Source organism: Castanea sativa, chromosome 7 (assembly GCF_040712315.1).
Source record: "Castanea sativa cultivar Marrone di Chiusa Pesio chromosome 7, ASM4071231v1".
Lineage (NCBI taxonomy): Eukaryota > Viridiplantae > Streptophyta > Magnoliopsida > Fagales > Fagaceae > Castanea > Castanea sativa.
Genome location: NC_134019.1, coordinates 44,298,261 through 44,325,744, shown reverse-complemented (window position 1 = coordinate 44,325,744; position 27,484 = coordinate 44,298,261). Strand labels below are relative to the sequence as shown.

Below are 27,484 nucleotides of genomic sequence, written 5' to 3'. Positions count from 1 at the left end.
AAAGGACAGGTAAGGTTCTTGCTCGTCGCTATCGACTACTTCACTAAATGGGTCGAAGCCGAAGCAATAGCAACGATCACAGAGGTGAGAATCCGTAGCTTCATGTGGAGAAATATAATTTGCAGATTCGGGATTCCACGAACGATTATTTCAGATAATGGCCGACAGTTCGACAGCCAGGGATTTAGAGACTTTTGCTCAGGGCTAGGTATCAGGAATAAGTTCTCGTCACCTGGACACCCGCAGTCAAACGGGCAAACGGAAGTAACTAATCGAACACTGCTCAGAATCATCAAAGCCCGGCTAGACGAGGCCAAGGGCGCGTGGCCGGAAGAATTGCCCAATGCCTTATGGGCCTACTAAACAACAGCAAGAACTCCAACGGGAGAGAAGCCTTTCAGGCTCACTTATGGCACTGAGGCAGTAATCCCAGTCGAGGTGGGTATGGCCAGCACCAGGCGAGAGATATTCCGCGAGGAGAACAATGATGACCAACTTCGAATCAATCTGGATTGCTTAGACGAAGTAAGAGACAAGGCCTCGAACATGACAATGAAGTACGAACAGAAGATGACTGAATACTATAACAAAAGGGTCAAGCTCAGAAGACTAGGAATTGGCGACCTCGTCCTACGCAAAGTCACTACTGCAACTAAAAACTCCGTCTACGGGAAGCTCGGTCCCACATGGGAAGGACCTTACAGAGTCGTGCACTACTCCCGGCAAGGCAGCTATCATTTGGAGACCCTAGACGGACAAAAGCTCCCGCGACCCTAGAACATAGAACACTTGAAGAAGTACCACCAACAGATGTAACCCAAGAATGTATCGATTCCTCAAAATTAATGAAATAATGGTTCAAATAATGTGTTCATACAGGTACCGTCAGTAGAAAATCCCGGAGACCCGCTATCGACAAAACAAAAAAAAAAGCCTAAGTAATAAGATTCCGCATGGACGGATGTACATTACTGACGAAGGCAAAAACAAAAAAAGCCTAAGTGATAAGATTCCGCATGGACGGATGTACATTACTGACGAAGGCAAAAAAAAAAAAAAAAAAGCCTAAGTAATAAAATTCCGCATGGACGGATGTACATTACTGACGAAGGCAAAAAAAAAAAAAAAGCCTAAGTAATAAGATTCCACATGGACAGATGTACATTACTGACGAAGGCAAAAAAAAAAAAAAAAAACGCCTAAGTAATAAGATTCCGCATGGACGGATGTACATTACTGATAAAGGCAAAAACAAAAAGAGCCTAAGTAAAGGAAATGCTTAAGTAATAACGTTCCGACCAGATGAACGTACACTGCTGACGAACACGAAGAAATTGACATACAGAAAACATGTGTAAGTAGATGCGATATGATAAAAGCCTAAAAACCAAAGGCCATTGTTTATACATAAAAAAAAAAACCCATAAACACTGGGCTAAAAATACACAAAAATTTAAGATGTTCTGGAATGAGGCACCATAAAAAAAATAAAAAACCAAAAAGAAATCAGATATTTGCAAAAAAGAAAAAGAAGAAGGAAGAAGAAAAAAAGCTTACCTCAAAGAAGAGAAGCGAGAAGCCCAGCAACCAAGCAAACACCAACTCGGAAAGAAGTGAAGAAATATACGAAGAGGGTGCTCAGAGGGGATGAACTGAAGTTTGAAAGAAAATGAAAGGTAAAGTAGAAAGAGAGGAGTTTAAAAACCAAATGGAGGTGAAATCGAAAATCGGCGGGAAACCCAAGGGTCAAGCAATAAGGACATAATCCTTCTCCAACCACATCACGCCACGTGGCCACAACCCACGCAACGCCGCCACCACGCATTCAATGCGGCAAGGAATCCCAAAGGTCAAAAAAAAAAACTGTTCGTCTTCCACGATCGTCACTGACGACCATGAAACCCGGGGGGCATCTAATGGGACTGACGAAGTTAAGCATCGACAAGGTAGCCTTTACGGACGAACCTGACCAGTTATCCGCGTCATTAGAGAAAGAGTTAATGCCATTCAATACTGCCAATAAAACCTCAACTGTTACAAGACCAGCTGGACGAACCGGTGGAAATGCATTAAAACCCATTAATCCACCAGATACGTTATCAGGGGAATCATTAACACCCCAACGGCTATAATCCCCAAGGATATATAAAATCCTCACAACACCGATACAACGTAGACACGGCATCACAACCTAAACTAATTTATTCTTGATATTTTGACTATTGCCTTCTTTCATACTGACTTTGCCATCGGAGGCGTTGTGACAGGCACCACACCGGTGACCATTCGAATAAGTTCTTGCTCCTATAGGTTTGTCAAAGTACTACCAAGAACTATCTGGACGAATTCTAGAAAAACCGACGAGATACTGCTTCATCAATATTATTATTGACTTAGTGTACTGTGACATAGTGGTTACTGGTTAGTTCTCAATAGAAAGAAGGGTCGCTTTCTTTTAACACGTGGCATTAGAAATGCATGTTGATTGATGGCGACGACCGTCATCAAGATTCAAAATAAACACAAGGCGACACAAACACATACGTAATAACACAGCACTACACACCAAACAGTACACAGAGACAAACAAATACTTGTTTTTCCGTGACGATTGCTCTCTTTCATTCTTATCTTTCCTTTTGGTTTTTGCTACTGCTTCTATTGGTCTCGTGCCAAACCCAGGTGGGTTTTTGTCGGCCACCACTTTAGCTACAGGCCAAAAAAAAAAAAAACCTAAAATATATATAAACCTCGTGCTCTGTAGTCTCTGCTGCACAAACAAACTCTCTCTTTCTCTCTCTCTGGAAAAAGCAAAACTCTCCGTACTTAATTCACGCTTGATAGTGACGTTATTACAAGGTGACGACACATGAAGAAGGTGACGGAAGTTCACTTACATATTGAATGCACGTCAAGAAACTGACGACAATACGCTGTCCGTCAACTACTGTCATTAACACCTCTTTAGCCTTCATAGCCATGCCCCCTACGCAGCAACGTTAGGGTGACGGATCACGTGGACGAGTCAGGGGTGACGACCTGGTAAGGTCCGGCGATGTCCTTGGCTGAAGGACCACGTTGTCGTACGTAAGCCGACGACAAGATAGGAGTTACGCGTGGGCCGACGACCTTGGCAGTGAAGGCCGAAGGAATAATCCAACTTTCATTTTTAGCCTATCCGGACCTCTCGCTTATGTGAATATAAGGAAAGTCCTCGCGCTACGCGTTCGACTTAGTTAAGGTGATTCCTATAAGGAAAGGGCTCAATACAATAGGCAAAGATCCGCGAATTACTCTTTTAAAAAGGAAAGTACATCTTCACCTGGGCGCAAATTTCGGCCACACACCACTATATATACCCCAAGACCCTCATGACCCAAAGGTACGCACAATTACCTCAACTCTGGCACTCTAGGGTTGTTTAAAAGATTCTAACTTGATCGTCGGAGGGTCTTTGGCCGGCACCACACCGGTGCTCTCTGTCGATCACCTACTTTTTTCCTTCGCAGGTATTGCTTCAAATCGGGAGAGTACTAGCAGCTTACTGTTGATCTTTTAGGCATCATCAACGCTCAACCAAGAAAAAGTACCCCGCGTCAACACACTTTCCTTACAGAACCTTAAAACTACAAAACTTGAAGATATTTTGGGGAACCAGGAAGTGGGTCTTGGAGATCATAGTCTTCCTTCACTTTTTCATTGCTTCCGTCACCTTCCTCACTTAACAGTAACACTCTACCAAAATATTTTTTATTTTATTTTATTCCCTAAAATATTCCATTGAGATTCACATGGATATCTCACTCAAAAAATCCAACAAACCCCACAACTCTTACAAACACCTCAGAAAGCTCTTCAATGACGACGGCTCAATGCGAGCCGTTGATTTGTCTGACCACCGCGAAGAAGTCATTGTCAAGATCGACGACGGAGATTCCTCGGCGACGAAAGGCTCTGAGACTACTGGCGGCAAGCTTTGGAGAGAGAATAGTTACGAGTTTTGGAAAGGTCAAGACAAGTCGGGTTTTGATTTCGTGCGACGCGGCAGCGGCAGCGGCGGCGACCAGAATAGTAATGCGGTGGCGGAGGAGGAGGAGAAAGATCCACCGTCCAAATTGATCAAGCAGTTCTTGCACAAGCAAAAGGCTTCGGGCGAGATGTCGTTGGACATGGATTTGGAAATGGACGAGCTCCGCGTCAAAAACGACAGGAAATCGCCTCCCGTTTCCGAGTCCCCCCTCAAAGCGACGCCAAAGAAAAACAACGGCGGCTCAGTACGACGCCGTTTTAGCAGCGACAACGACGACGACGACGACGTGGTGACGTGGACGTCAAACGCGTCGAGCTTGTTGAGATCGAAAACCCGGTCGAGATTGATGGACCCGCCGCCCGCTGAAATGGAAAAGCGGTCGGGTCGGGTCCGATCCGGGATGTTGCAGAAAATAGACGACGACGAAGACGACGACCCGTTTTTGGATGATGATATGCCGAACGAGTTCAAAGGTGGGAATGTATATGCATGGACTATTTTGCAATGGCTGAGTTTGGTTGTGATTATAGGAGCTTTGGCTTGCACGCTTAGCATACATTACTTGTGGCACAAGAATGTGTGGAAATTGAGACTGTGGAAATGGGAAGTTTTGGTTTTGGTTTTGATTTGTGGGAGATTGGTTTCTGGGTGGGGGATTAGGATTATAGTGTTTTTTATTGAAAGGAGTTTCCTTTTGCGTCAAAGGGTGCTTTACTTTGTATATGGGGTGAGAAAGCCTGTGCAGAATTGTCTTTGGTTGGGACTTGTTTTGATGGCTTGGCATTTTTTGTTTAATAAGAAGGTTGAGAGGGAGACAAAGAGTGATAAGCTTAGCTATATTACTAAGGCTTTGGTTTGTATGTTGGTGGGTACTTTGGTTTGGTTGGTTAAGACACTTATGGTTAAGGGTTTAGCTTCATCTTTCCATGTGAGTGCTTATTTCGATAGGATTCAGGAGTCTTTGTTTAATCAGTATGTGATCGAGACATTGTCCAGGCGGCCTTTGATTGAGATACAGAACGCGGAGGATGATGAGTTTAGGTTTGTTGATGAGGTTAGGCAGTTGCAAAATGCGGGTGCTACTATGCCCCCGGATTTGAAGGCGAATGCTTTTCCTTCGATGAAGAGTGGAGGGGTTATTGGGAGTGGTGGGCTGCAGAGGAGTCCAAAAGTGAGGAGTGGGACGTTGTCATGGACAATGTCGAAGAAGGGGGATGAGGGGATAACTATTGATCATTTACGTAAGTTGAATCCTAAGAATGTGTCGGCGTGGAATATGAAGAGGTTGATGAGGATTGTGAGGCATGGGAGAATTGCCACATTGGATGAGCAGATATTGGAAATTGCCCCTTCTGGGGTCGATGATTCTTCTACGCAGATTAGGAGTGAAGTTGAGGCGAAAGCCGCAGCAAAGAAAATATTTCAGAACGTTGCTAAGCACGGGTCCAAGTAAGTCCTTACTCCTTCGACATTGATTCAATTGTTGTCCATCAATTTACATCGTGTGATGTGATGATTGCTTCTCCATTTGAAACTTCTTTTATTGCAATGTTGCCTCATTTTCTTTCATCGCGTGTACTTGAACTTATATGATGAATTTTGTTATTAATTGTTGCTTCCTGATATGGAAAACTATGAGTCATTCTGTTTCTTGTTCAATTTACTTTGTTATATTTGTTAAATAGATGGAGAACGTATGATGCTGTTGTAATTATCCTTAACTTGATTTCTCATGCGTATATGATGTTACTCTTCCTAATCAATTTCAATGAACTGTTTCTCTGTCAGGTTCATCTACATGGAGGACTTGATGCGTTTCTTGCGAGAAGATGAGGCTGTGAAAACCTTGAGTCTCTTTGAAGGAGCCTCTGAGACCAGGAGAATCAGTAAATCATCCTTGAAGAACTGGGTGGTAAGGATTGGGCAAGAAATGGTTTAATTTTTATTGCTTTTTTTCCTTTTTCTTGGTCTATGCTAGAAGTTAATCTCTTAGTCGATAAGTTGGAATAATCATGATTTACAATATATAAGTTTCACCATGACAAAAGTTTGTTTGTGCATTCCTCTGCATGCGTTTTTGTTACTCTTTACCTTTCAAGCAAGGTTCAAGCATCAGGGAACTCAGAAGCCTGGCAGTGAAATCTGCGGCCACATATATTGAGCATTGATCATATAGTCTTGGTCATAAGAAAATTAAACTCTTCAAACAATGTCTATTTTCATATTATGTGGATGTCTTTTTAAAAATTATCTTGATTTTGACAAAGTTGTGTTTGTGTTTTACTCGGTGCTTATAATGGTAATGTATTTGATTGTTCCAGGTCATTGCCTTCAGAGACCGAAGAGCACTCGCTTTGACGTTGAATGATACCAAAACAGCCGTGAACAAGCTTCATCTAGTGTTGAACGTTCTAGTTGGCATTGGCATATTTGTGGTTTGGCTTCTGATATTGGGAATTGCCACACCCAAAATTCTGCTCGCCATAAGCTCTCAGCTCGTCCTCGTTGCATTTATTTTTGGAAACTCCTGCAAGACAGTATTTGAAGCAATGGTCTTCTTATTTGTAATGCATCCATATGATGTGGGAGATAGGTGTGAAATTGAAGGGATTCAGGTAATTTTCCATTTTTTACTGTGTTAATATCTTGCAAGTTTTTGCCCTTTTATGCGTGGGGACTAATATGTTCTAAAATAAATTTCAGATGGTTGTAGAAAAAATGAACATCTTGACTACCGTATTTCTGAGATATGACAATACAAAGCTCATTTACCCAAACAGTGTTCTTTCTACTAAGCCCATCAATAACTTCTTTCGTAGTCCTGACATGGGAGATGCCATTGAATTCTGTGTCCATATAGCAACACCTGCAGATACGATTGCAGCTATGAGGCAAAGAATAATTAGGTATGTACAAAATGATTTATGGCTAGGTCACTATGATTCATGCCTAGGCCACCTGCTAGGTAAGTATCTGAGTTGATGATTCTTTTCTTCATTTATTGTTGCCACTGCAGTCATGTTGAGAGCATGAAGGAGCACTGGTGTGCTGCACCTATGATTATATTTATGGGCTTTGAAGAGTTACACAGACTGAGGTTGGCCTTGTGGCTGACACACAAAATGAACCACCAAGACATGGGTGAGAAGTTTGCAAGGAGATCTCTTTTGATTGAAGAGATGTTTAAGATTTTCCGTGAGCTTGACATTCAATACCGCCTGCTTCCAGTTGACATTAATGTCGGCGCCATGCCTCCTGTGATCTCTACCCGGCTTCCAAGCACTAGGGTGGAAAATACGCGTTTGAGTGAGGAAACAAGCAAGTTTGCCGACTAATTGTATCTCCATGGTATGCATATGACAGTTGGCAATTGACTTGCAAGGCACCATTTTCATATAGTAGCATTCTGTATAAAATGACATTGATTTTGTGTATGATTCTGTTTAGTTGGCTTATCTTGTTTGAATTTAGTCTTCAGGCTTTTGTATATTATGAACCTAGTACCTATCAAACTGGAGTAATCTCTTTCTATCTTTTTCGCATTATTCTATTTCTCTTTTGAAACATATGTCAATGGTTTATAGGGAATTTGAGTCTCTCTCTGAACATAAGTTCAAATTTGATCTTGGAACTGTTTATTTGACCAATAAACATTGGCCAAAAAGGCCAAATACCACAATTTTTAAAAATTTGTAGCAAAAAAACACTGTTTTGGAGCTAAATAGAGAAATACCATTTTCTGGAACTCGAGTTTCAGAAACTCGAGTTCCAAATGGTACTCAAGTTTATGAAACTCGAGTTCCTCATCAGTTCTGCCACCGTAGCACTGCTGAGCTGGAATTTGTGCGATTAAAAAAAAATATGGTACTTAAGTATACCAGGCTCGAGTACCTATGATAAAAAAATTTATGTTTATGTTCATTTCTATGGTACTCGAGCACACCAAGCTCGAGTTCCTTATAACTCTTTTTTTTTTTGGGTAATCGACAAATAAACATAACATTAAGTAGCTTTTTTATGATTTTATTTATTTAAATAAAAGAATTGTAAAATATAGAGATTTTGATTTCAAAATATGAATTAATTTCTACATTAATTAAAATTGTTCATTATTTTTTCATAAAAATTGTTTACTGTTTTTTGCATAAACTATTTCTAGTATTCTGCATAAAATTATTTTATGTTCACCATTATTTAAAAAATTATTCACTCTCTTTTCTGCGTAAATTATTCTCTGTTCACTCTTTAAAAAATTATTCATTGTTTTCTCATAAAACACCTGGTGAAATCGTGTTTTCTAAATTTAAACGCCAATCTGAATGCTTTTTCATGTTTGAATTTTACAATAATCAAATCTATTTCAAATTCAAACAATTGGACTCCTAAAGAAAATAGATGGAAACAAAGTCACAAAGTCCTCAAAGTTTCTTGGTATACTTAGAAACAAGAAATTAGATCAAGTCTTGTTGCCCTTTGAGGGCATCCTATTTTAGCAAGCTTTTTGAAGTCAATTTATACATAAAGAAGCCAACACCTTATCTCATCATCTCACAAATTTTTAATTTTAGACTCATCATGTCAAGCCCCAAACCTAAAGTATGAGCCTGGCACATAACAACTACCACACATCAAAAAAGTTTTCACTTTACAAGTGTAAGGCTTTCTTATAAACTAGTAATTATCCTCGAAAGAATTACACATTAAATAAAATCCAAACCTCAATAATTCAATTGCCAAAAATCTGCAAAGTATTAATTGAAGCAAAAATCTAAATCTCATGTGCATAAATACTAAACAACAACAATACTCAATACTTGATCTCAAGACTCAATACCAAAAGTCCAATATTAATTATTCAAAAATCTTTAAGCTCTTCTTAGCAAAAACTCCCAACCTTGTTATTCTTCATAATTTGAAACTGAAAAGTGAGTTTGACAACTCAACAAGTAACTAAAATCTCAACTAGCCAGATCAAGCATATTATATAAATTAATTGTACATAGTAACTTCATTAATAGACTTGATGGCTCGCTCTTGCGCCTTCCCTTTTAGATGCTTCCTAGCTTTTTGGATTGCATGAAAACGGTTTAATCGCCTTTGCATTTAATTGTTCTCTTGTTCAAGACGCGCAGGTATGTTGGCAGGTTCATTTCTAGGTAACTCAGCTGAGTGTGCCTTAGGAACTCATAACCCATGCGATCAACAATACACCTCCAACTCACACCTTTTCTCGTATAGGGTTGACCAAGGTGGTTTTGCTACAATGAACTCTATTGCGGTGGTATCTGTACCTAGTTTTGTAGGTTTGCCGACCATGATGTGCTCGACGCTACCAAGACTCTTGTACGTGTATATTGGCATATTAAGGAAAGCTCTCTTCTTTCCAACCCATTTCCTTCCATAGTGGTCTGTGTATGTCTGTGGTTGTTGATCTGCTAGAACTTGTGATAATCTATTTGTTGAAGTAGATCCAAACTTGTTTCACATTGTACGATTTGATGTTGAGGCGTTGCGACTCATAGCTTAGTCAATCTATGAAGTTAGTGGGGTACAAATAAGATCATTATTGTGGTGCATTTATAATCTCATTTTCATGTTCCAAGCATTATAATTTCAGTTATTAGGGCTTGTCATGTCAATATAGGCTGGAAAAAAATTACATGAACAGGATTTTAAATGTTCCCAATGTCACAGTGAGATTTAAAAATGTGGGCGGTACTTGCAGTGTTCTTGAACAAAGCATCATATTTAATTGACACAGTGCTATGTCCCTGGCACTAGGGTACGATTATTCATATATTTAAGTATTCACATGAATGTGGATGATTTGACTGGATAGTATGTGAAATCGTGCTGAGCTGTTGAGCAGCATGTGTGAAACAGTGGCATATGTTGGTGCATGTGGTTCGTATGACTATAGTTGGTGCTATAGCAGCAGGCTGGTGACGTGTCTTCAAAAAACTACTCATGCCATAGTTGGTGCTACATCATGTATACTATATATTCAAATCTACTTACTGCATTCATAAAATCTGTTTTCTACATTAATTAAAACTGTTCACTGTTTTCTCATAAAAATTGTTCACTATTTTTTGCATAAACTATTTTTAGCATTCTCCATAAAATTATTTTCTGTTCAGTATTATTTGAAACGTTATTCACTGTTTTTTCTGCATAAATTATTCACTGTTCATTAGGTGTTTTTTGATCTGGATGCTCTAATACCAATGACTACCCAGGAGAGAGCATAGCAGTATTATGGAAGCATAAACAATGATAAAATAGATAATAAAGAGAGTAAATAGAAAAATAGATATATTCAAAATAAGGTTAAAATGGAGTATGGAATATGAAAACAGAAACTAGTAAATCTTACTTGAATAAAAACTTCAATCTTTGATAAACTTGAAAACAAACTGTTGTCTTTGATACAAGCTTGAATAAAACTATCTGAAGAGAAAGGTTACAAGATTACAAGAGGGGGAGAGAGTACAAAAGTCTTTCTGAGGGAGAGGGAAAGCTATTACAAAAGGCTTTCTAAAACTTGGAACTTAAAAGCTTAGAATCTTAGAAACTTAGAAACTTGTCTTTTGTCTTCATAGTCCGTCTATTTTATAGGTGAAATGAACCATGGTAAAGTAACCTGAGTAGGTAAATTTAACTCAAGTTAATCTGTCGGTGGTATGGAAATTAGTACTAATGATTAATAGTCTGTCTGTGTCTGTCTCGGAATCTTTCAAATCTCGAGAATCTATCAGATCTCTTTTTACGCATGCTAGTAAACAGTAGTAACTTTTGAACATCTGTCTGTTTCTGTCTGGACTATCTTGATTTGTCTGGAAGCTATTCACACGTGCTGGTGAATAGTGATCTGTCGCCAAAGAAATAGTGATTTGTCGCCAATGAATAGTGATCTATTTGTTTGTCTTTCAATCTGTATCATTCTAGGATCCTTAACAATCTTTCTTTTCCCAAATAGCCTATTTGCTGAAGGTATTGGACCATATACAGCTATCCCGTTTGTATAACTATATAAGTAAAAGCCTTTATCTAATTCTTTCGGTATCTCATAAATCTTATTACTCATGAAATTAGACCATTCTTGAGCCAGAGCATCCAGATCATTAAGTGGTAAATAAGTATCTCCTGTATACCAGTTGTATTCAAGGACACAACCCCAATCATGAATAAGAACCAAAATGTGTGCTGACCGAGCTTCTATATAACAACTACTATCCTAAGTTAGAAGAGTACTCCAGATAGTGATCTTCATATAATTAAGTTCTCCAATCTGTGCGGCTACTTCTTGGATGACTTTGGGAAATAAACTAATTTGAATTCTAGAAGTTATGATTTATTTACTGATAAACCCTGCTTCTAGCATTTCTGATAACCATAAAGTATCATGAATTACTGGATCTTCTGTCTCAGTATTGATAAGTAATCCCAGATAGGGATTGTATCTGTTTCCTGTTCCTTCATAAACTCTGTCTGCTTCTCCAAAACTTTCATACCATATAGCTTTATGAGATAACCATATGTCATCTGTCATGTCTTCTGTTTTGATAAATGCTGTAAAGACTAATACTTTGAAATGGTACATCCATCTATCATAAGATCTTGTCATGGCTTTATGGGTTAGTATATTTTGTGGGATTTCAGGGGGTAAGGTTCTAATGGCAAGTCTTGTTTTTTGCTAAATCTTAGGGTGGAGCTTTGAAAAGCTTGTTCCCATAAGATAGCTTTTAGGAGACTATGATTCTGTCTTTGTGGAGCTTGAATCTCCAACCTCCTTGCCAAGGAGTTGACAACTACATGCTTCAATAAATGCACTGGTGTTAACAAGATGTAATTCCAAAGCCTTTTTGTCAATGTCCTTTTGTAAAGTCCTTTTAAAATGTTTTATAAGAAAATCATCTTTAAAATTTAAAGCATATATAATAAAACAAACTTTTTTCTGTACACCTTTGTGCTCTTGCTAAGTAGTGGTATAAGAGTAGCCTTGATGATTAGGGTGACTAAAATTCAAAAACTTTACAAATTCTACCATTATTCTATCTATTTAATAGTGAACAATTTATGCAATGAACAGAAAATAATTTATGCAGAAAAGGGAGTGAACAATTTTTTAAATAATGTTGAACATAAAATAATTTTATGCAAAATCGTAGAAATAGTTTATGCAGAAAATAGTGAACAATTTTTATGAGAAAACAATAAACAGTTTTAATTAATGCAGAAAACAAATTTTATGAATGTAGTAAGTAGATTTGAATATACAGTAAACATGATGTGCAGAGAGTAAATTTTATTAATATAGAAATAGATTTTATCAATTCAGAAAAATATATTCGATTATTGTGAAATTCAAACATGAAAAAACATTCAGATTGGCATTTAAATTTAGAAAACACGATTTCACTAGGTGTTTTATGAAAAAACAGTGAACAATTTTTTAAATAGTGAACAGAGAATAATTTACGCAGAAAAAAGAGTGAACAATTTTTTAAATAATGCTGAACATAAAATAATTTTATATAGAATGATAGAAATAGTTTATGCAAAAAACAGTGAACAATTTTTATGAGAAAACAATGAACGATTTTAATTAATGTAGAAATTAATTCATATTTTGAAATTAAAATCTCTATATTTTACAATTCTTCTATTTAAATAAATAAAAACATAAAAAAGCTACTTATTGTTATGTTTATGTTTATGTTTATTTGTCGATTACCCAAAAAAAAGAGTTGTAAGGAACTCGAGTTTAATACACTCGATTTCCTTACAATGTACTCGAGCTTGGTGAGCTCGAGTACCATAGAAATAAACATAAACATAAATTTTTTTATCATAGGTACTCGAGCCTGGTATAGTCAAGTACTGTGTTGCATGGAACTTGCCCCGGATCGACTTACAGATCATAATTGCTCTAGTGAATAACTAAAGAAAATAGATAGATGGGAGATTGCAAAGAAAGAATTAAGTCTCAAGTTTACCAAGCTCGAGTACCACATTATTTTTTTAATCGCAAATTCCAGCTCAGTAGTGCCACGGTGGAGGAACTGATGAGGAACTCGAGTTTTCGAAACTCGAGTTCCAGAAAAGTGGTATTTCCTTATTTAGTTCCGAAACAGTGTTTTTTTGCTACAAATTTCTGAAAATTGTGGTATTTGGCCATTTTGGCCAATAAACATCAGTTTTTATTATAGTACAATTTGAGAAGGTAAATGTATTTTGGGCTTAATTGGAGTACAAAAGAAGAAAAGGGCCTTGGCCCCAGATGCTATGGAACACCTTGGGAAGTTTTAACTAATTTGAGTTCTAAATTTTAATACCAAAGCAATCCTTTTTTCCCCCCTCAACCATTTCTTAATAAAGCTTGGTTGGGATGAAACAGGACATGGAACAGCTCAAAACTGCATTGGAAAGGGAGGTTTTAAAACTTGAGGTAATTTCTTGCAACTTATTTCTACTTTCAAGTATGATAGCTGGCAATAAGCACTATCTTTTATCATTTCAACTTACCATCTATATTTTCCTCTTTATTCTTTATTCTCTTTCCCCTTGTCAATTATATTATGAACAATGCATCCATAATCAGTTTGGAATTTGGTGTTGCTATTGTAACGTCCCAGTCAGCCCATAAAAAAAAAGAAAAAAGAAAAAAGGGGTCAGATTTTTTGAGTTCACACGTGCCTCCCAACTACCCCACCCTTTCCCACCACTCATTTGCACTTATCTCTACTCTCTGGCCGGCTCACGGCGTTTTTTCATAAATAACTAAAATCCAAACAATATTATTAGTAAGCCAACGTTTGAAACTAATTTGGTTTCTAAAAAATCGACTCCAATGGACTCAATTTTGGGCTTATAAATCGAGTATAGTGTACTTGATTTCCCTATCGTAGCACCAGCTGAGCTGGACAAGGAGTCCACGTAGACATAAAAATCGAGTTCGTTGAACTCGGTTTTGGGTTAGAAAAATCGAGTCCTTTGGACTAAATTTCCTAGTCTGTCACGCGACACTTTTCACACTCAGCTCACGTGTGCACGTGGATCACTTTAAAGGAAATTGAGTCTAGTTGACTCGATTTTGGGCCCCCCACAGCTTTTCAGGCACGTGGATATAGCTCGAGTAAACTAGACTCAATTTATTTCCTTTTGAAAATTGAGTCTACTAGACTCGATTTCCATCAATGGTCCCCAGCCCGTCCACGTGTCGTGTGGGTCCCAACTGGGACCTTTTTCCCCCCTTTACCCGACTCACATATATGTGCTCTCTCATATTCTCTTCAGCTCTTTGGTGCCACCCTCAAGCTCACACTCACATTCCTCAAGTCTCACACAATTTGTCACATTAACAACAATCTCTCACAGATAATACAATATTGAAAATATTTTTTGTTAGTTAATATTATGATTATTTGCTAGGTTTTTTTTTTAAGAAACAATTAGAACGTATTAGGTAAATTTTTTTTTTGTTTGTTAGTGGAAATATTGTGATTAATTTATTTGTTAGTATATTGTGATTAGTTTATTTGTTAGTATATTGTGATTAATTGCTAGTTTTTTTAAAATTAATATTGATGATGCCAAGAAAATCAGTAGGCTGGATGCTTCGGACTTGAAAGGACTACTGGATCTTTCTACGGCCTGAAAAGAAAGAAAAGCGTATCAAAGGCGACCGGGGCTGCCGGCCAAAAATCCTCCGATGGCAAAGTTAGTTTTTTCCTCTAAGTTATTCGAATTCCAACTTTTTTGGAGTGAAAACTGAACATACCTTGGGTTTGTCTGAAACGGCCTTTATATAGTGTTATCATAGGCGGTTACCAAAATTGGAACTTCTCCTGGCTTCAAGGAGAGATAGAAATCAAACGTAACTTGCATAACCGTCTGGAAGTTATGCTCTTGTTTCACAACGGATACCTGGCGGTTACGCGTGGGATAAGGGATTATCATATCTCATTTGGAGATTTTCCTAAGTGTGACACCCTCGTCCTTGAGTTCCTCGCCTGGGCGTGCTTTGTTTCACGCGAGGGGGCTGCCTCGTCTAACGGGTGAATTTGCTCAAGACGAGGATGTCGACACTCCGGACGAGTGCATCACTCGATGGTGCGTACTTCGTCTTGAGCTCTTCTTCCCTGGACGAGGCACTTGTAGGTAAGTTACTGAGGGTGTTTATGGTAGTAGGTGGGCTATGGACGACCTGTATGGACGACTTGGAGATGGGCTATATTATTCCCCTATCAGTTGCCCCCTGTTCTAAGGTCGTCCAAAGTTCTTTTGTTTCTTCGACTCGTTTCAACACATTATTCCACGTGTCTCATGTAAGGGACGAGGTTGCAAAGGCTTCATATTATGTCACGTGTCATTACTTACCCGAGTTAACCGTTGTGTTGGTTTGGGTTTTCGAGGAGGTTGCCACGTGGTTCTTCCTGATTGGTCATTGCGTTCTGGGTTTTACTTTTCAACGCCTATAAATAGTGGATTTCCTCCCTTACCCTCTTCATTCTTAAAATTCTCTCGTTTGACATCTCTCGTCCATCGCCTCGTCTAGGAGTATTCCAGCGTCCTTTAGTTTTCTTCGTCTAGAGCCAGGTATTTTCTCTACGCTCGTTTTAGGCTTCCCTTACATTTCCAAAATGTCCGAAAGTTTTTCTTCGTCTAGCAATAGCGTTGATAGGGAGATAGATGAATATCGTAACACAACTAGCTATAGTGGCTCTAGTAGTGACAGCAGTAGGAGTAGTGGTAACACCTCAGACGAGTATGTTTCTGGGGTTCCTGGGGTTCCCGTAGAAGTTTTCCAGGAAGAATTTAGGAAGAGGGTAGCATCTGGGTCTAGGGCTGGTCCTTCTAGCGCGCCATCGTCCACTAGAAGGGACGAGGTTGAGATCGTATACACCGCGCCGTTGGGGTTCCGCCCAAGACAGACGAGAGAAAACTAACGTCCCTTAGGAGTTGGTACCAAATCCCGACGAGCTAAATCCTAGATTGGCCGTCCGTGATGAGTGGTGTTGCCAACCTCATTTTGGCATTGGGGTTTATGAAGCCTATCTTCTAGGGGGTCTTAGGCTGCCTCTCAATGCTTTTGCCAGGAGTTGCTTACTAGGTTAGGTATAGGTTTATGTCAATTAAATCCTAATGCATGGAGACTAGTTGTTTCTATGCAAATTTTGTGGAGAGAGGTCTTCGAAGGGACCGTCCTCTTACCGTGGACGAGTTCCTTTTTTGCTATAAACCCTCTCGAAATTAGTCAATCTCGTGGCTTTTATCAATTCACAAAGAGAAAAGACTGTAGGATAATTAAATCTTTGGTTACCTCAGATAGGAGTTGGAAGACGGAGTTCTTCTTCGTCTCAGGTTTTTGGGCAGGACGCCCTGCTGATGTGGGCAGGGATTCATTTCCCCCATATACAGGAGATTTAGGGAACCTTCGTCCTGAAGGTATGCTCACCACTACTGTAGCATCGCCTTCATTATATATCTTTCTGGGCTAATTTCTTCGTCCTTGTTGCAAGTGTTAGGAGGCCATCGTTGAGCCAGTTCCATCTAGGACGCGTCCAGAAAGCTCGTCTTCACCCAGAGAGGGACTTCCACTCTTTGGTTACCTTGCAGCGTCTTGCAACTTAGGGACTTGGCCCTGAGCCCTCTCCTGAAGCCTTAGCCCACGAGATTACAGTCCGCCGACGTGAGTTCTCGTCTTGCCTTTCCTCTCCTTTTTTTTTTTTTTTTTTTTTTTTTTGTTTTACTTCTAATTATTATTATTTATTTTAGGGATGGCTACCATGAAGGAAAACAAAGGCAAAGGGGTCGTGGACGAGCGTGGCAAGCAAGACACTGAAACTAGGGCTCGTCCTTCTGTTGGCGATAAGAGGAGCCTGTCAAAGGCCATCAACCTTGAAAACCTTCCCAGCAGGAGAGCCAAGCACAGAAAGTCGTCCAAGGCTGGGGTCGTTTCTCCTGCTGTCCCTGTTCCTCCTCCACCACCGTCCGTCCCAATCTTCGACGTGGAGTCGTCTGAGCCTGCTCCCACTCCACCGTCCAAGACCAGCGTTCCTGCCCCGTCCCAACCTCCCGTTGATGTTGTGCCCAACCTGCTCGAGAGTGAGGGCTTGGCTTGGGAGAGGTTCCAACAGGCAGTGTCTGACGAGGACGTGGCTGCATGCTACAACATGTCCTTGACGGATTTTGAACACTCGGGTGTCCACGATCTTTTCAAGGTAATGGATACAAATTTGTTCTCGTCGTTAGCTTTTCATGCTTGTTTACTTTGCTTGATACAAAAATTCTTATTTGTTTGTGCAGGCCATGTCCAAGTTTATAGCTGCGTCTAGGCAAAGCTGCGAGTTGGACAGACGAGGCCGCCGTTGGAGAGGAGGATCAAGGAGGTTAAGGATGAGTGCAAGAGCTGGGCTGAGACGGCTGCTGAGGCTAAGGACGCAGCCAAGGATTTGCTAAACCTCGTCGAGGAATTAAAGGCTGATGTAGTGGAAAAGGACTCTCGTCTTGACCACTTTCAGAAAAAGACCGACGAGCTAAGCAATTCCCTTGTGAGGGCTAAGGACGAGGCCGTGGAGGAGTTCGTGGCTTCGGCGCTTACGGACCTTCTGGACGCCAACTATGCGGCTGGATTTGAAGACTTTCGCATGGAGGCGAAAGAAAGGTTTCCAGAAGTTGACTTCAGTCCTATCGTCCTTCAACTTGGAGGTGCTGCTAGTTCTTTTCTTCAGACTAGCTCTGAAGATGTCAATGTTGAAGACGATGCCTCTACCAAGCCTGCTGAAGACGACCCTAATGCCTGATGCCCGTTTGAAAATTTTCATCATTTGTTCAAGTGTTTTCTTCCTGTTTTTTTTTTTTTTTTTTTTAAAAAAAAAATGTATAAGAGTACATTTGTTTCGTCCTGAGCACTTTTGACGGCTTTATAAACAATGCCTTTCAAGGCTTACTTTTCAAGGGTTTTTGGACGGTGGTCGTTCACCCTTTTATTGTTTAATGAATGCTTACTTTCAGTTATCATCGTTGTTGTTCCATGGACGAGTGTATGTATTTTCATTCATTTGCCTTTTAAGCAATGTTTCCCAGTGTTGGGTGATTGTTTACATGATGCCCTTATGGACGATTGTATTAGGACGATCATATGCTCGCCGTTAGAACGCAGGTGTTAAGGCCTACTTCCCTTCTTAGACGAGTATGCCCTGGCTAAGGAAAACTTGGACGAGCATGTCTTAACTTTGTTGCTTTATCCTCATTTTTTTTTTTTAAGGAAAGCTTGGACGAGCATGCCTTAGCATTTTTGCTTTATCCTCATTCTTTTTTAAGGAAAGCTTGGACGAGCATGCCTTAGCATTTTTGCTTTATCCTCATTTTTTTTAAGGAAAGCTTGGACGAGCATGCCTTAGCATTTTTGCTTTATCCTCATTTTTTGTTTTTGGACGAGCATGCCTCAGAGCTTAGACGGGTTTGTATTCGTCCAGTGATTTTATTTGTCAAAGGCTTTTTCCTCGTCCTTGGATATTATCAGGGAAACTGGAATTCAAGTACATAAGAAATCCAAACCATATTATTACATGAACATTGTTCACGAACTTGGCACACGCTTATAAGCTAGTGCCTTATTAAGATACCAAGTACATAACATCGTCTTTCATAAACTAGTCTGCAAGTAGTGCAAGAGTTTAAGAACTAGTGCACTTTTATTCATAACACGCTATAATAATAGTAAAAGCACAAGTAAATATAAGCAAACACGCAAACCACAACTGTAGTTTTGCCATTGACTTCCTTCGTCCCTGCTCATCACTGATAGTACTTTCGCAGATGTTCCACGTTCCAAGGATGTTCTAACTTCCGTCCATCCAGGGCTTCCAGTAGTAGGACCCCGCCTTTTGCAATTGACTACTTTGTAGGGTCCTTCCCAATTGGGTCCCGCTTTTCCATGAGCCGGGTTCCCGGTCGCCAAGGAGACCCTTTTGAGGACAAGGTCCCCAACACCGAACCGTCCGGGCCTTACCATGGCGTCATGGTGTCCGGCCATGAGATTTTTGTATCTTGTCGTCCTTTGCTCCGCATCCATTCTTACCTCATCAATAAGATCGAGGTCAAGGCGAAGTTGTTCCCCGTTGTCTTTCTCCCGGTACTTCATCACTCGGTGGCTTGCCATATGGACCTCTCGCCGTATAATGCCTTCACTCCCATAGGCTAGCTTAAAAGGGGTCTCTCCCGTCGGAGTTCGTGCGGTCGTCCTATAGGCCCACGAACACCGTGTAGCTCGTCCGGCCATATCCCTTTTGCCCCCTCAAGCCGAGTCTTGATGATTTTCAGCAGGATCGGTTTGCTACTTCCGCTTGCCCATTTGCTCGTGGATGGGAGGGTGAAGAATAGTGATTCTTGATTCCAAAATGATTGCGTAAATCCCCGAAGGGTGCGTTGTCAAATTGACGTCCGTTGTCGATACTAATACCCCGGGTACTCCGAACCCGCATAGGATATTCTTCCATACAAAATTCTTCACGTTCGCCGAGTGATTGCCGCAAAGAGGCTCGCCTTCTACCCATTTGGTAAAGTAATCTATCCCTACCACCAAAAACTTCATTTGCCGGACTCCTATTGGAAAAAGACCCAGATATCCAAATTCCCCACGTGCGAAGGGCCATGGGGCTGTCATTGGGGTCCGATACTCGACGGCCGTCCGGGTATATTGCTATAACGCCGGCATTGGTCACATACCTTGACATAGGCTTTAGCGTCCGCCCGCATTGTTGGCCAATAGTAGCCGCACGGACGATCTTATGGACGAGGGACCTTGCCCCCGAATGATTTCCACACGATCCTTCATGAACTTCCCTCGAACATAGTTTGACTCGTCAGAGCTAAGCATCTTAAGTAGGGTTGAGAAAAGCCTCGCTTGTACAACACCTCATTTATGATGACATACTTGGCCGACCCGACCCTTAACTTTCTCGCTTCATCCTTGTCTTCCGGAAGCCTCCCCTCTTTGAGATAGATTATTATTGGACTCATCCAATTTTCTTCTTCTCCTATCTCGCCGTATGTCGTGATGTCTATGCTCGGCATGTACCGGACGTCGTCAAACTCGTCTATGACTCCCGCCGAGGCGGCTTTTGCCAAGGCGTCTCGCTTCGCCGTTCTCCTCCCCGGGAAGTTGAATAAAACTTATAGTTGAAAATTTCCGGCAAGGCGTTTCACTTTGTTAAGGTACTTCTTCATTCGATCTTCTTTGACATCACACATCCCATTTACTTGGTTAATGACCGTTGAGAGTCTCCTCTCGATTGCTAACGACTCCGCCCCTAAGGACTTGGCCAATTCCAACCCCTTGAGTAGAGCCTCGTACTCGCCTTCGTTGTTGGTAGTTGGATACGAGACGGACCGCATACTCCAGCTTGTCACCCTCGGGGACTTCGCACAATTCCAACCCCTCCCCGCATACAAGGTGGACGATCCGTCTACATTTACCACCCACATTTCATTTACTTCGTCCTTGCTCGTGTCGTCCCGACCGGGGGTGAATTCGCAATGAAATCTGCCAATGCTTGCGCTTTTATTGCGCTCCTCGGGAGGTACTCGACATCGAACTCGCCGAGCTCAACGGCCCACCGTACTAACCGTCCGGCCGGCTTCCAACCTGCTCATAGCCTTTTTTATGGGATGGTCCGTCGTGACGTTGATGACGTGTGCTCGAAAATAATGTCTCGGCTTCCCCGGAAGCCGTGACTAATGCGAAGGCTAGTTTCTCCATCATCGGGTACCGTCCTTCGCCCCTCTCATCGCGTGGCTTGTGTAATAGACCGGCTTCGGACTCTCCCCTCTTCTCGGACCAACGCCGAGCTTACCGCGTGTGGGGACACCGCCAAGTACAAGTACAACTCTTCCCCGTGCACGTACGGACTCAACAACGGGGTTGTCATTAGATACGTCTTCAAGTCCCGGAAGGCCTTCGACACTCGTCCGTCCATTCAAAAGCCTTCCTAAGGATTTTAAAGAAAGGTAAACATTTGTCGCTGGCTTTTGATACAAACCCGTTGAGGGCGGCGACTCGTCCAAGAAGAGACCGGACTTCCTTGATATTTCTTGGTGGCTCCATGTTCGCATCGCCCGGATTTTATCCGGGTTCGCCTCAATTCCTCCGTGCGACACCATAAACCCCAAGAATTTACCCGATGAAACCCCAAAAGCACACTTGCTCGGATTTAACTTCATGTGGTACCGTCGCAACGTATCAAAAGTCTCTTGAAGGTCGTCAAGATGTTTATCCTCGTCCCGGCTCTTCACCATGTCGTCCACATAAACTTCCACATTTCGCCCGATTTGTTGACGGAACATATGGTTAACCAGCCTTTGGTAAGTCGCCCCCGCGTTCTTCAAACCGAAGGGCATAACCTTGTAGCAATGCAACCCTTGGCTCGTGACGAATGAGGTCTTCTCCCGATCCGCTTCATTCATCCGAATCCGGTTATACCCCGAGAAAGCATCCATGAAGCTAAGTATCCCGTGACCTCGCCGTCGAGTCCACTAACCGGTCAATGCGCGGCAATGGATAGCTATCCTTGGGGCAAGCTTTGTTGAGATCGCTGAAGTCCACGCACATCCGCCACTTGCCATTGGCTTTCTTGACCATGACTACGTTCGCCAACCGCCCGGGTAATGAACTTCTCGGATAAACTTCGCGGCGACCAACTTCTCGCACTTCTTCCTTGATGGCATTGTCTCGCTCGGGAGCAAAAACTCTTCTCTTCGACGCACCGGTTTCGAATAGGGACACACGTTCAGCCGTGGGTAATGACGCTCGGATCAATGCCGTGCATGTCCTCATGACTCCATGCAAAGACATCGAGGTTCTTCTTCGTAAATCGAACCAAAGCGTGCTTTGCCCCCTCTTCCATGCTTGCCCCAACTCGGTAGACTTCTCGGGATGGTCATCGTCCAAAGGGACGTCCTCTAATGCTTCAGTGGGCTCAACCACGACCCTTCTTCCTTCTATATTCATCGCTTGCATGTGCTCGTCCATGGCCAGCATGGCTAGGTAGCATTCCCTGGCAGCTAGCTGGTCTCCTTGTACCTGGCCTACTCCGTGCTCGGTCGGGAATTTGACGGACAGTGGTAGGTGGAGGTTACCGCCTTCCACTGCTCAAAGTTGGCCTTCCAATGATTGCATTGTATGACGATGCACAATCAACAACAAGGAAATTCACCTCCTTGGTTATCTGCTGTGGATACGTCCCGACAGCCACCGGCAACGTGATGGTGCCCACAGGTTGCACCTTCATTCCTCCGAATCCCACCAACGGAGAGTTCACTGGTCGAAGCCGATCTCGTCCTAGCTTCATTTGTTGGAACGCGGGGTAGTAGAGAATGTCTGCAGAGCTGCCATTGTCAATCAATACCCTCCTGGTCGTGTAGTCAGAGATGAGTAGTGTAATGACTATCGCGTCATCGCGTGGGTGGTGAATTCGTCCCGCCTCCTCGTCCGTGAAAGTAACAGCCTCGTTGGTCTACCTCCGTCGTTCTAGGAGGTCGTCTAGACTGTTGGATGTTCTGCACCACCCTCAGGTATGTCTTCCTTGATTTGGACGATTGTACCGCCGAGCTTCCTCCCATAATTACCCTTATTTCTCCTAGTGGGGGGCGTGATGATTCTTCCACCTTGGCCTTCATTTTCTCATCTCTCTGGTCTCGTCCAAGGAAGTTCCTCAATTTTCCCCGTCTAATGAGATTTTCTATCTGTCGCTTCAAGTCAAAGCACTCGTCCGTATCATGCCCATGGTCCCTATGAAAACGGCAGTACTTGCTCCTATTGCGCTTGTTGGGGTCTCCCTTCAATTTGTCCGGCCACTTCAAGGACGGATCATCCTTGATCTACATAAGAACCTGCTCTAATGGCATAGTCAGGGGCGTGTATTGCTGATTCCTTGCAGAGGAACTGGCCTTCTTACCATCCTTATCTTTTCTCTCGTCTACCCGAACTTTCTTCGGACGAGGTCCTTGGTCCTGGTAGCGATGGTGGCCCCCTTCCGAGCGCTCTCGCCCTTTTTCTCTTCTTGGCTATGATGGCGTCTTCGCATTCATAAAATTCTCGGGCCGAATGGACAAGCTCGGCCATAGTCTCGTGGTTCCCGCTCGTAGAGCTTATGAATAAACAAGTCGAATTGACCCCATTGTGGAAAGCGGCCAGCAATAGCTTGTCATCCATCTCGTCCACCGTCAAGGCTTCTCTCGTTAAACCGGGTGATAAAAGATCGCAAACTCTCATTGTCCCCTTGCTCTATGGTCGTAGGCTAGAGGAGGATCGCTTGTGACGCCGTCCCCCAATGAAGTTGTTGACAAACAGCTTACTCGCTCTTCAAATGATCCCACCGAGTTTGGGGGAATCTTGCCGAACCACACTCGCGCCGGTCCCTTGAGTGTGGTGGGAAAAGCTCGCACATGATCTCGTTCGGGACCCCCGCAGTGCATGGTCGTCTTGAAAGTTGCAATGTGATCGCAGGGGTCGCGATTTCCATCGTACGAGTCTAGAGAAGGCATTTTGAACTTCGGGGGTAGAGGGTGACCGTTGACGGAGGCCGTAAAAGGGGAGTCCGTTCGGTGGACCATATCATCTACCGGGTTTGCTCGCCTCATGTTTTCCCTCATTTCATCCATGGCTTTTCTCATCCGGTCCATTTCTTTTTCCAAGTGCGGCACCCTTCTTGAAGCGGTACCCCTTGTTTGATCTTCGGACTCTACATTCTCCCCTCCTCCTTCCCCGACTTGGGGCCCTTCCCTCAATGTGTCCTTGACGCCGCCTCCCGAAGTTGATCTCCTTATTCAATTCCCGGTTCCGACGCGTCGCTTCGCCATAGCGCCCGCCATGGATTGTATGTGCCGCATAGAAGGCGGTGGCATGACAGTGCCGATCTCGCGATCACGGCGGGGATTGCCGGAAGCATCCCTACTCTCCCGGTGGCCCGGGCCGGTAGCCCTTGATCTTGTTCGAACCATTCAACCTTTTGTCCGGGATAGAATAACAAGTTTACTTCTTTTCCCACGTACGGCGCCAACCGATGATGCCAAGAAAATCGCAGGCCGGATGCTTCGAACTTGAAAGGACTACCGGATCTTTCTACGGCCCGAAAAAGAAAGAAAAGCGTATCAAAGGCGACCGGGCCGCCGGCCAAAAATCCTCCGATGGCAAAGTTAGTTTTTTCCTCTAAGTTATTCGAATTCCAACTTTTTTGGAGTGAAAACCGAACATACCTTGGGTTTGTCTGAAACGGCCTTTATATAGTGTTATCATAGGCGGTTACCAAAATTGGAACTTCTCCGGGCTTCAAGGAGAGATAGAAATCAAACGTAACTTGCATAACCGTCTGGAAGTTATGCTCTTGTTTCACAACGGATACCTGGCGGTTACGCGTGGGATAAGGGATTATCATATCTCATTTGGAGATTTTCCTAAGTGTGACACCCTCGTCCTTGAGTTCCTCAGTTGGGCGTGCTTTGTTTCACGCGAGGGGGCTGCCTCGTCTAACGGGTGAATTTGCTCAAGACGAGGATGTCGACACTCTGGACGAGTGCATCACTCTGATGGTGCGTACTTCGTCTTGAGCTCTTCTTCCCTGGACGAGGCACTTGTAGGTAAGTTACTGAGGGTGTTTATGGTAGTAGGTGGGCTATGGACGACCTGTATGGACGACTTGGAGATGGGCTATATTATTCCCCTATCAAATATTATGATTAATTATTGAGAATATTTGTTTTTTTTTTTGTTAGTGTAAATATTGTGATTAAATTATTTGGTAAGTTTTTAATTAAAAAAAAATATTGTGATTAATAATTGGGAGTATTTGTTTATTTTTTGTTAGTGTAAATATTGTGATTAAATTATTTTGCTAAGTTTTTTTAAAAAAATCAATATTGTGATTAAATTATTGGGAATATTTGTTTATTTTTTGTTAGTGTTACATATTGTAATTAAATTATTTGCTAAGTTTTTTTTAAAAAATTAATATTGTGATGAATTATTGGGAATATTTGTTTATTTTTTGTTAGTGTAAATCTTGTGATTAAATTATTTGCTAAGTTAAAAAAAAATTAATATTGTGATTAAATTATTTGCTAAGTTTTTTAAAAAAATTAATATTATGATTAAATTATTGGGAAAAATAATTGGGGGAATATTTAGTACCAAATATTGTGATTAATTATGTTATTACAACATATTGGGAATATTTGTTTTGTTAGTGTATATATTGTCATTAATAATATGCTAGGTTTTTTTTTTAAAAAAATATTGTGATTAATTATTGAGAATATTTAGTACTAAATATTGTGATCAATTGTTAGGAATATTTTGTAGTTTTAGGTCTTTATCATGGGTATGAAATGGATTATGAGTTTGATACCTAAGATAGTATTTGTAGTCTTTTTAGCATAAATTATATCAAGATATATTTGTTTAAGATTTGTAACAGAGATTTCAATGGATAACTGGTTGGTATAATATTTAAGTTTGATACCTAGAATATTTTGGAATTTTAAAAGAATATGAAATTGGTGATGACTATTTTTGTATGTTACCTGAGGTGAGTATATGCAAAGTTTTGTGATTGATGTTGATTGAGAGTTATAAATTTGTCACTAACACAATTGCACTTGATGATCTATAGGTTGACAATGATCTATATAAATATATACTATGGTCGACCCCTTAGCAATGCCAACCCTTATGATGGATTTCCATTTCAAGGTCCAAGTATCCAGTGCTGTTATATGATGATACGCCGTAAGTTAAAGACCTTGAGTGATTTGAAGATAAAAATTATAGAAGAGCTGCAACTGAACCCTATGTTGCATGACATACATATTACTTTCCGTTCTCCACATGAAGTCCTCAATCAATGCTTTAATTACAGATATATGGCGATAACAGAAGACAAACATGTGAAGATCATGTTTAACAAGATGCGTCAATGGGAAAAAGTAGCAAATTTTGAGTTGTACGTCACTTTGGAGCCATGTGTGGAAGGCGGCGTAGAGGAAATTGTACAAACAATTACATCATAGTTTGCAGTCCTAGATGATCAATGCACCACGTTGGGAGGCTATACACCCCCTTTTCAGGAGACACCAATAATAGTTGAGAGCGAACTTGGCAATAGATATGAAGATCAATTTTGTACACATCGAGGTGAATCCTCTACACTTCCAGTAGTTGAATATGAAGACGAACACTGTGTTGGGGAAGATCTTAACGATAGAGATGAGTACAAAGAGAGGATTGAGCGAGGCGACTTTGACAAGGGTGTTGATGACCATGAAATTACTCTCAATCCTCATGTTGATGATATGGATGAATGTGATGAAGATGATGCGGACGCTACTATTAGAGTTCAGCATGTTACAAATACGACTCCAGTTTATGAACCCCCCGCCTCATCATTTTATGAAAATACTTGGAAAAATATGGTTGATCCTGAAGTTGGTGAGCAAGCATTTGCTTCTTCTTGGAATGCGGACATGAATTTTTGTGCGAGGTTGATTTTTGCGAATAAAGAAGCGGTGAAACGTGCATCAACAATTTATGCCGCTAAGCATAACAGAAACTTTCTGACTAGTAGGTCAACCAAAAGTATACTGTATGTGAAATGCATGGATGGGTCATGCAAGTGGTACGTTGGGCAGTCATGAAGCCTAAACAAGGAATATGGATGGTCACATCTTATGGGGGTCCTCACAGTTGTATGACCCTTGGCATGACTCTTAATGGTAGAATGATGGATTGTAATTTTCTTGCAGCAGAATTTGTTCCAACGTTGCAAGAAAATCACATGGGAACAATTGGGTACCTTAGAGATTACAATAAAGGGAAGTATTATGAACATAAACTTTCTTACTATAAGATATGAGATGCAAAACAAAAGGCTATTGCAAAGATATTCGGCGATTAGGAAAAGTCTTACGAAAAGTTGAAAAAGTTGTTGTTGGCATACTTGGATCAAGAAGCTGGCACCCGGTACTGGTATCTCACTAAACCGAGGGAGGAAGGTGTTACAATATTGCGATATGTATTTTGGGCTTTCGCTCCGTGCATTGAAGGATTCAGACATTGTAAGCCAGTGATCAATATTGATGAGACCCATTTGTATGGTAAATATCGAGGGGTATTGATGATTGCAATGGCCACCGATGCCAACAACAAGATTTTGCCTCTCGCCTTTGCTGTTGTGGACAAAGAGTCAGGGCCTAGTTGGAGGTGGTTTTTAGATTGCTTGAGGATTTCACTGGGGGATGTGATAGCAAATAAGGACATCTGCGTAATTTCTAACCAACATAAGGGTATTCGAAACACAATTGCAAACTGGCCTAGAGGTGATGATGGACGAGTACGAGTATTTCACAGATATTGCCCTCGACATGTTGCTAGCAACTTCAACACGCATTTTCAGG

General features: G+C 41.5%; 1 protein-coding gene across 1 annotated transcript; it reads left to right on the top strand.

Moving 5' to 3' along the window:
- The first annotated feature begins 3,574 nt into the window (after positions 1-3,574).
- LOC142642973 (mechanosensitive ion channel protein 6-like) lies at positions 3,575-7,567 on the top strand. Its single transcript, XM_075817446.1, has 5 exons — positions 3,575-5,479; positions 5,819-5,942; positions 6,352-6,645; positions 6,734-6,936; positions 7,047-7,567. Exons 1-5 carry the CDS (start codon positions 3,792-3,794, stop codon positions 7,363-7,365), a joined length of 2,628 nt encoding a protein of 875 aa, XP_075673561.1. The 5' UTR covers positions 3,575-3,791; the 3' UTR covers positions 7,366-7,567.
- The last annotated feature ends 19,917 nt before the right edge of the window (positions 7,568-27,484 follow it).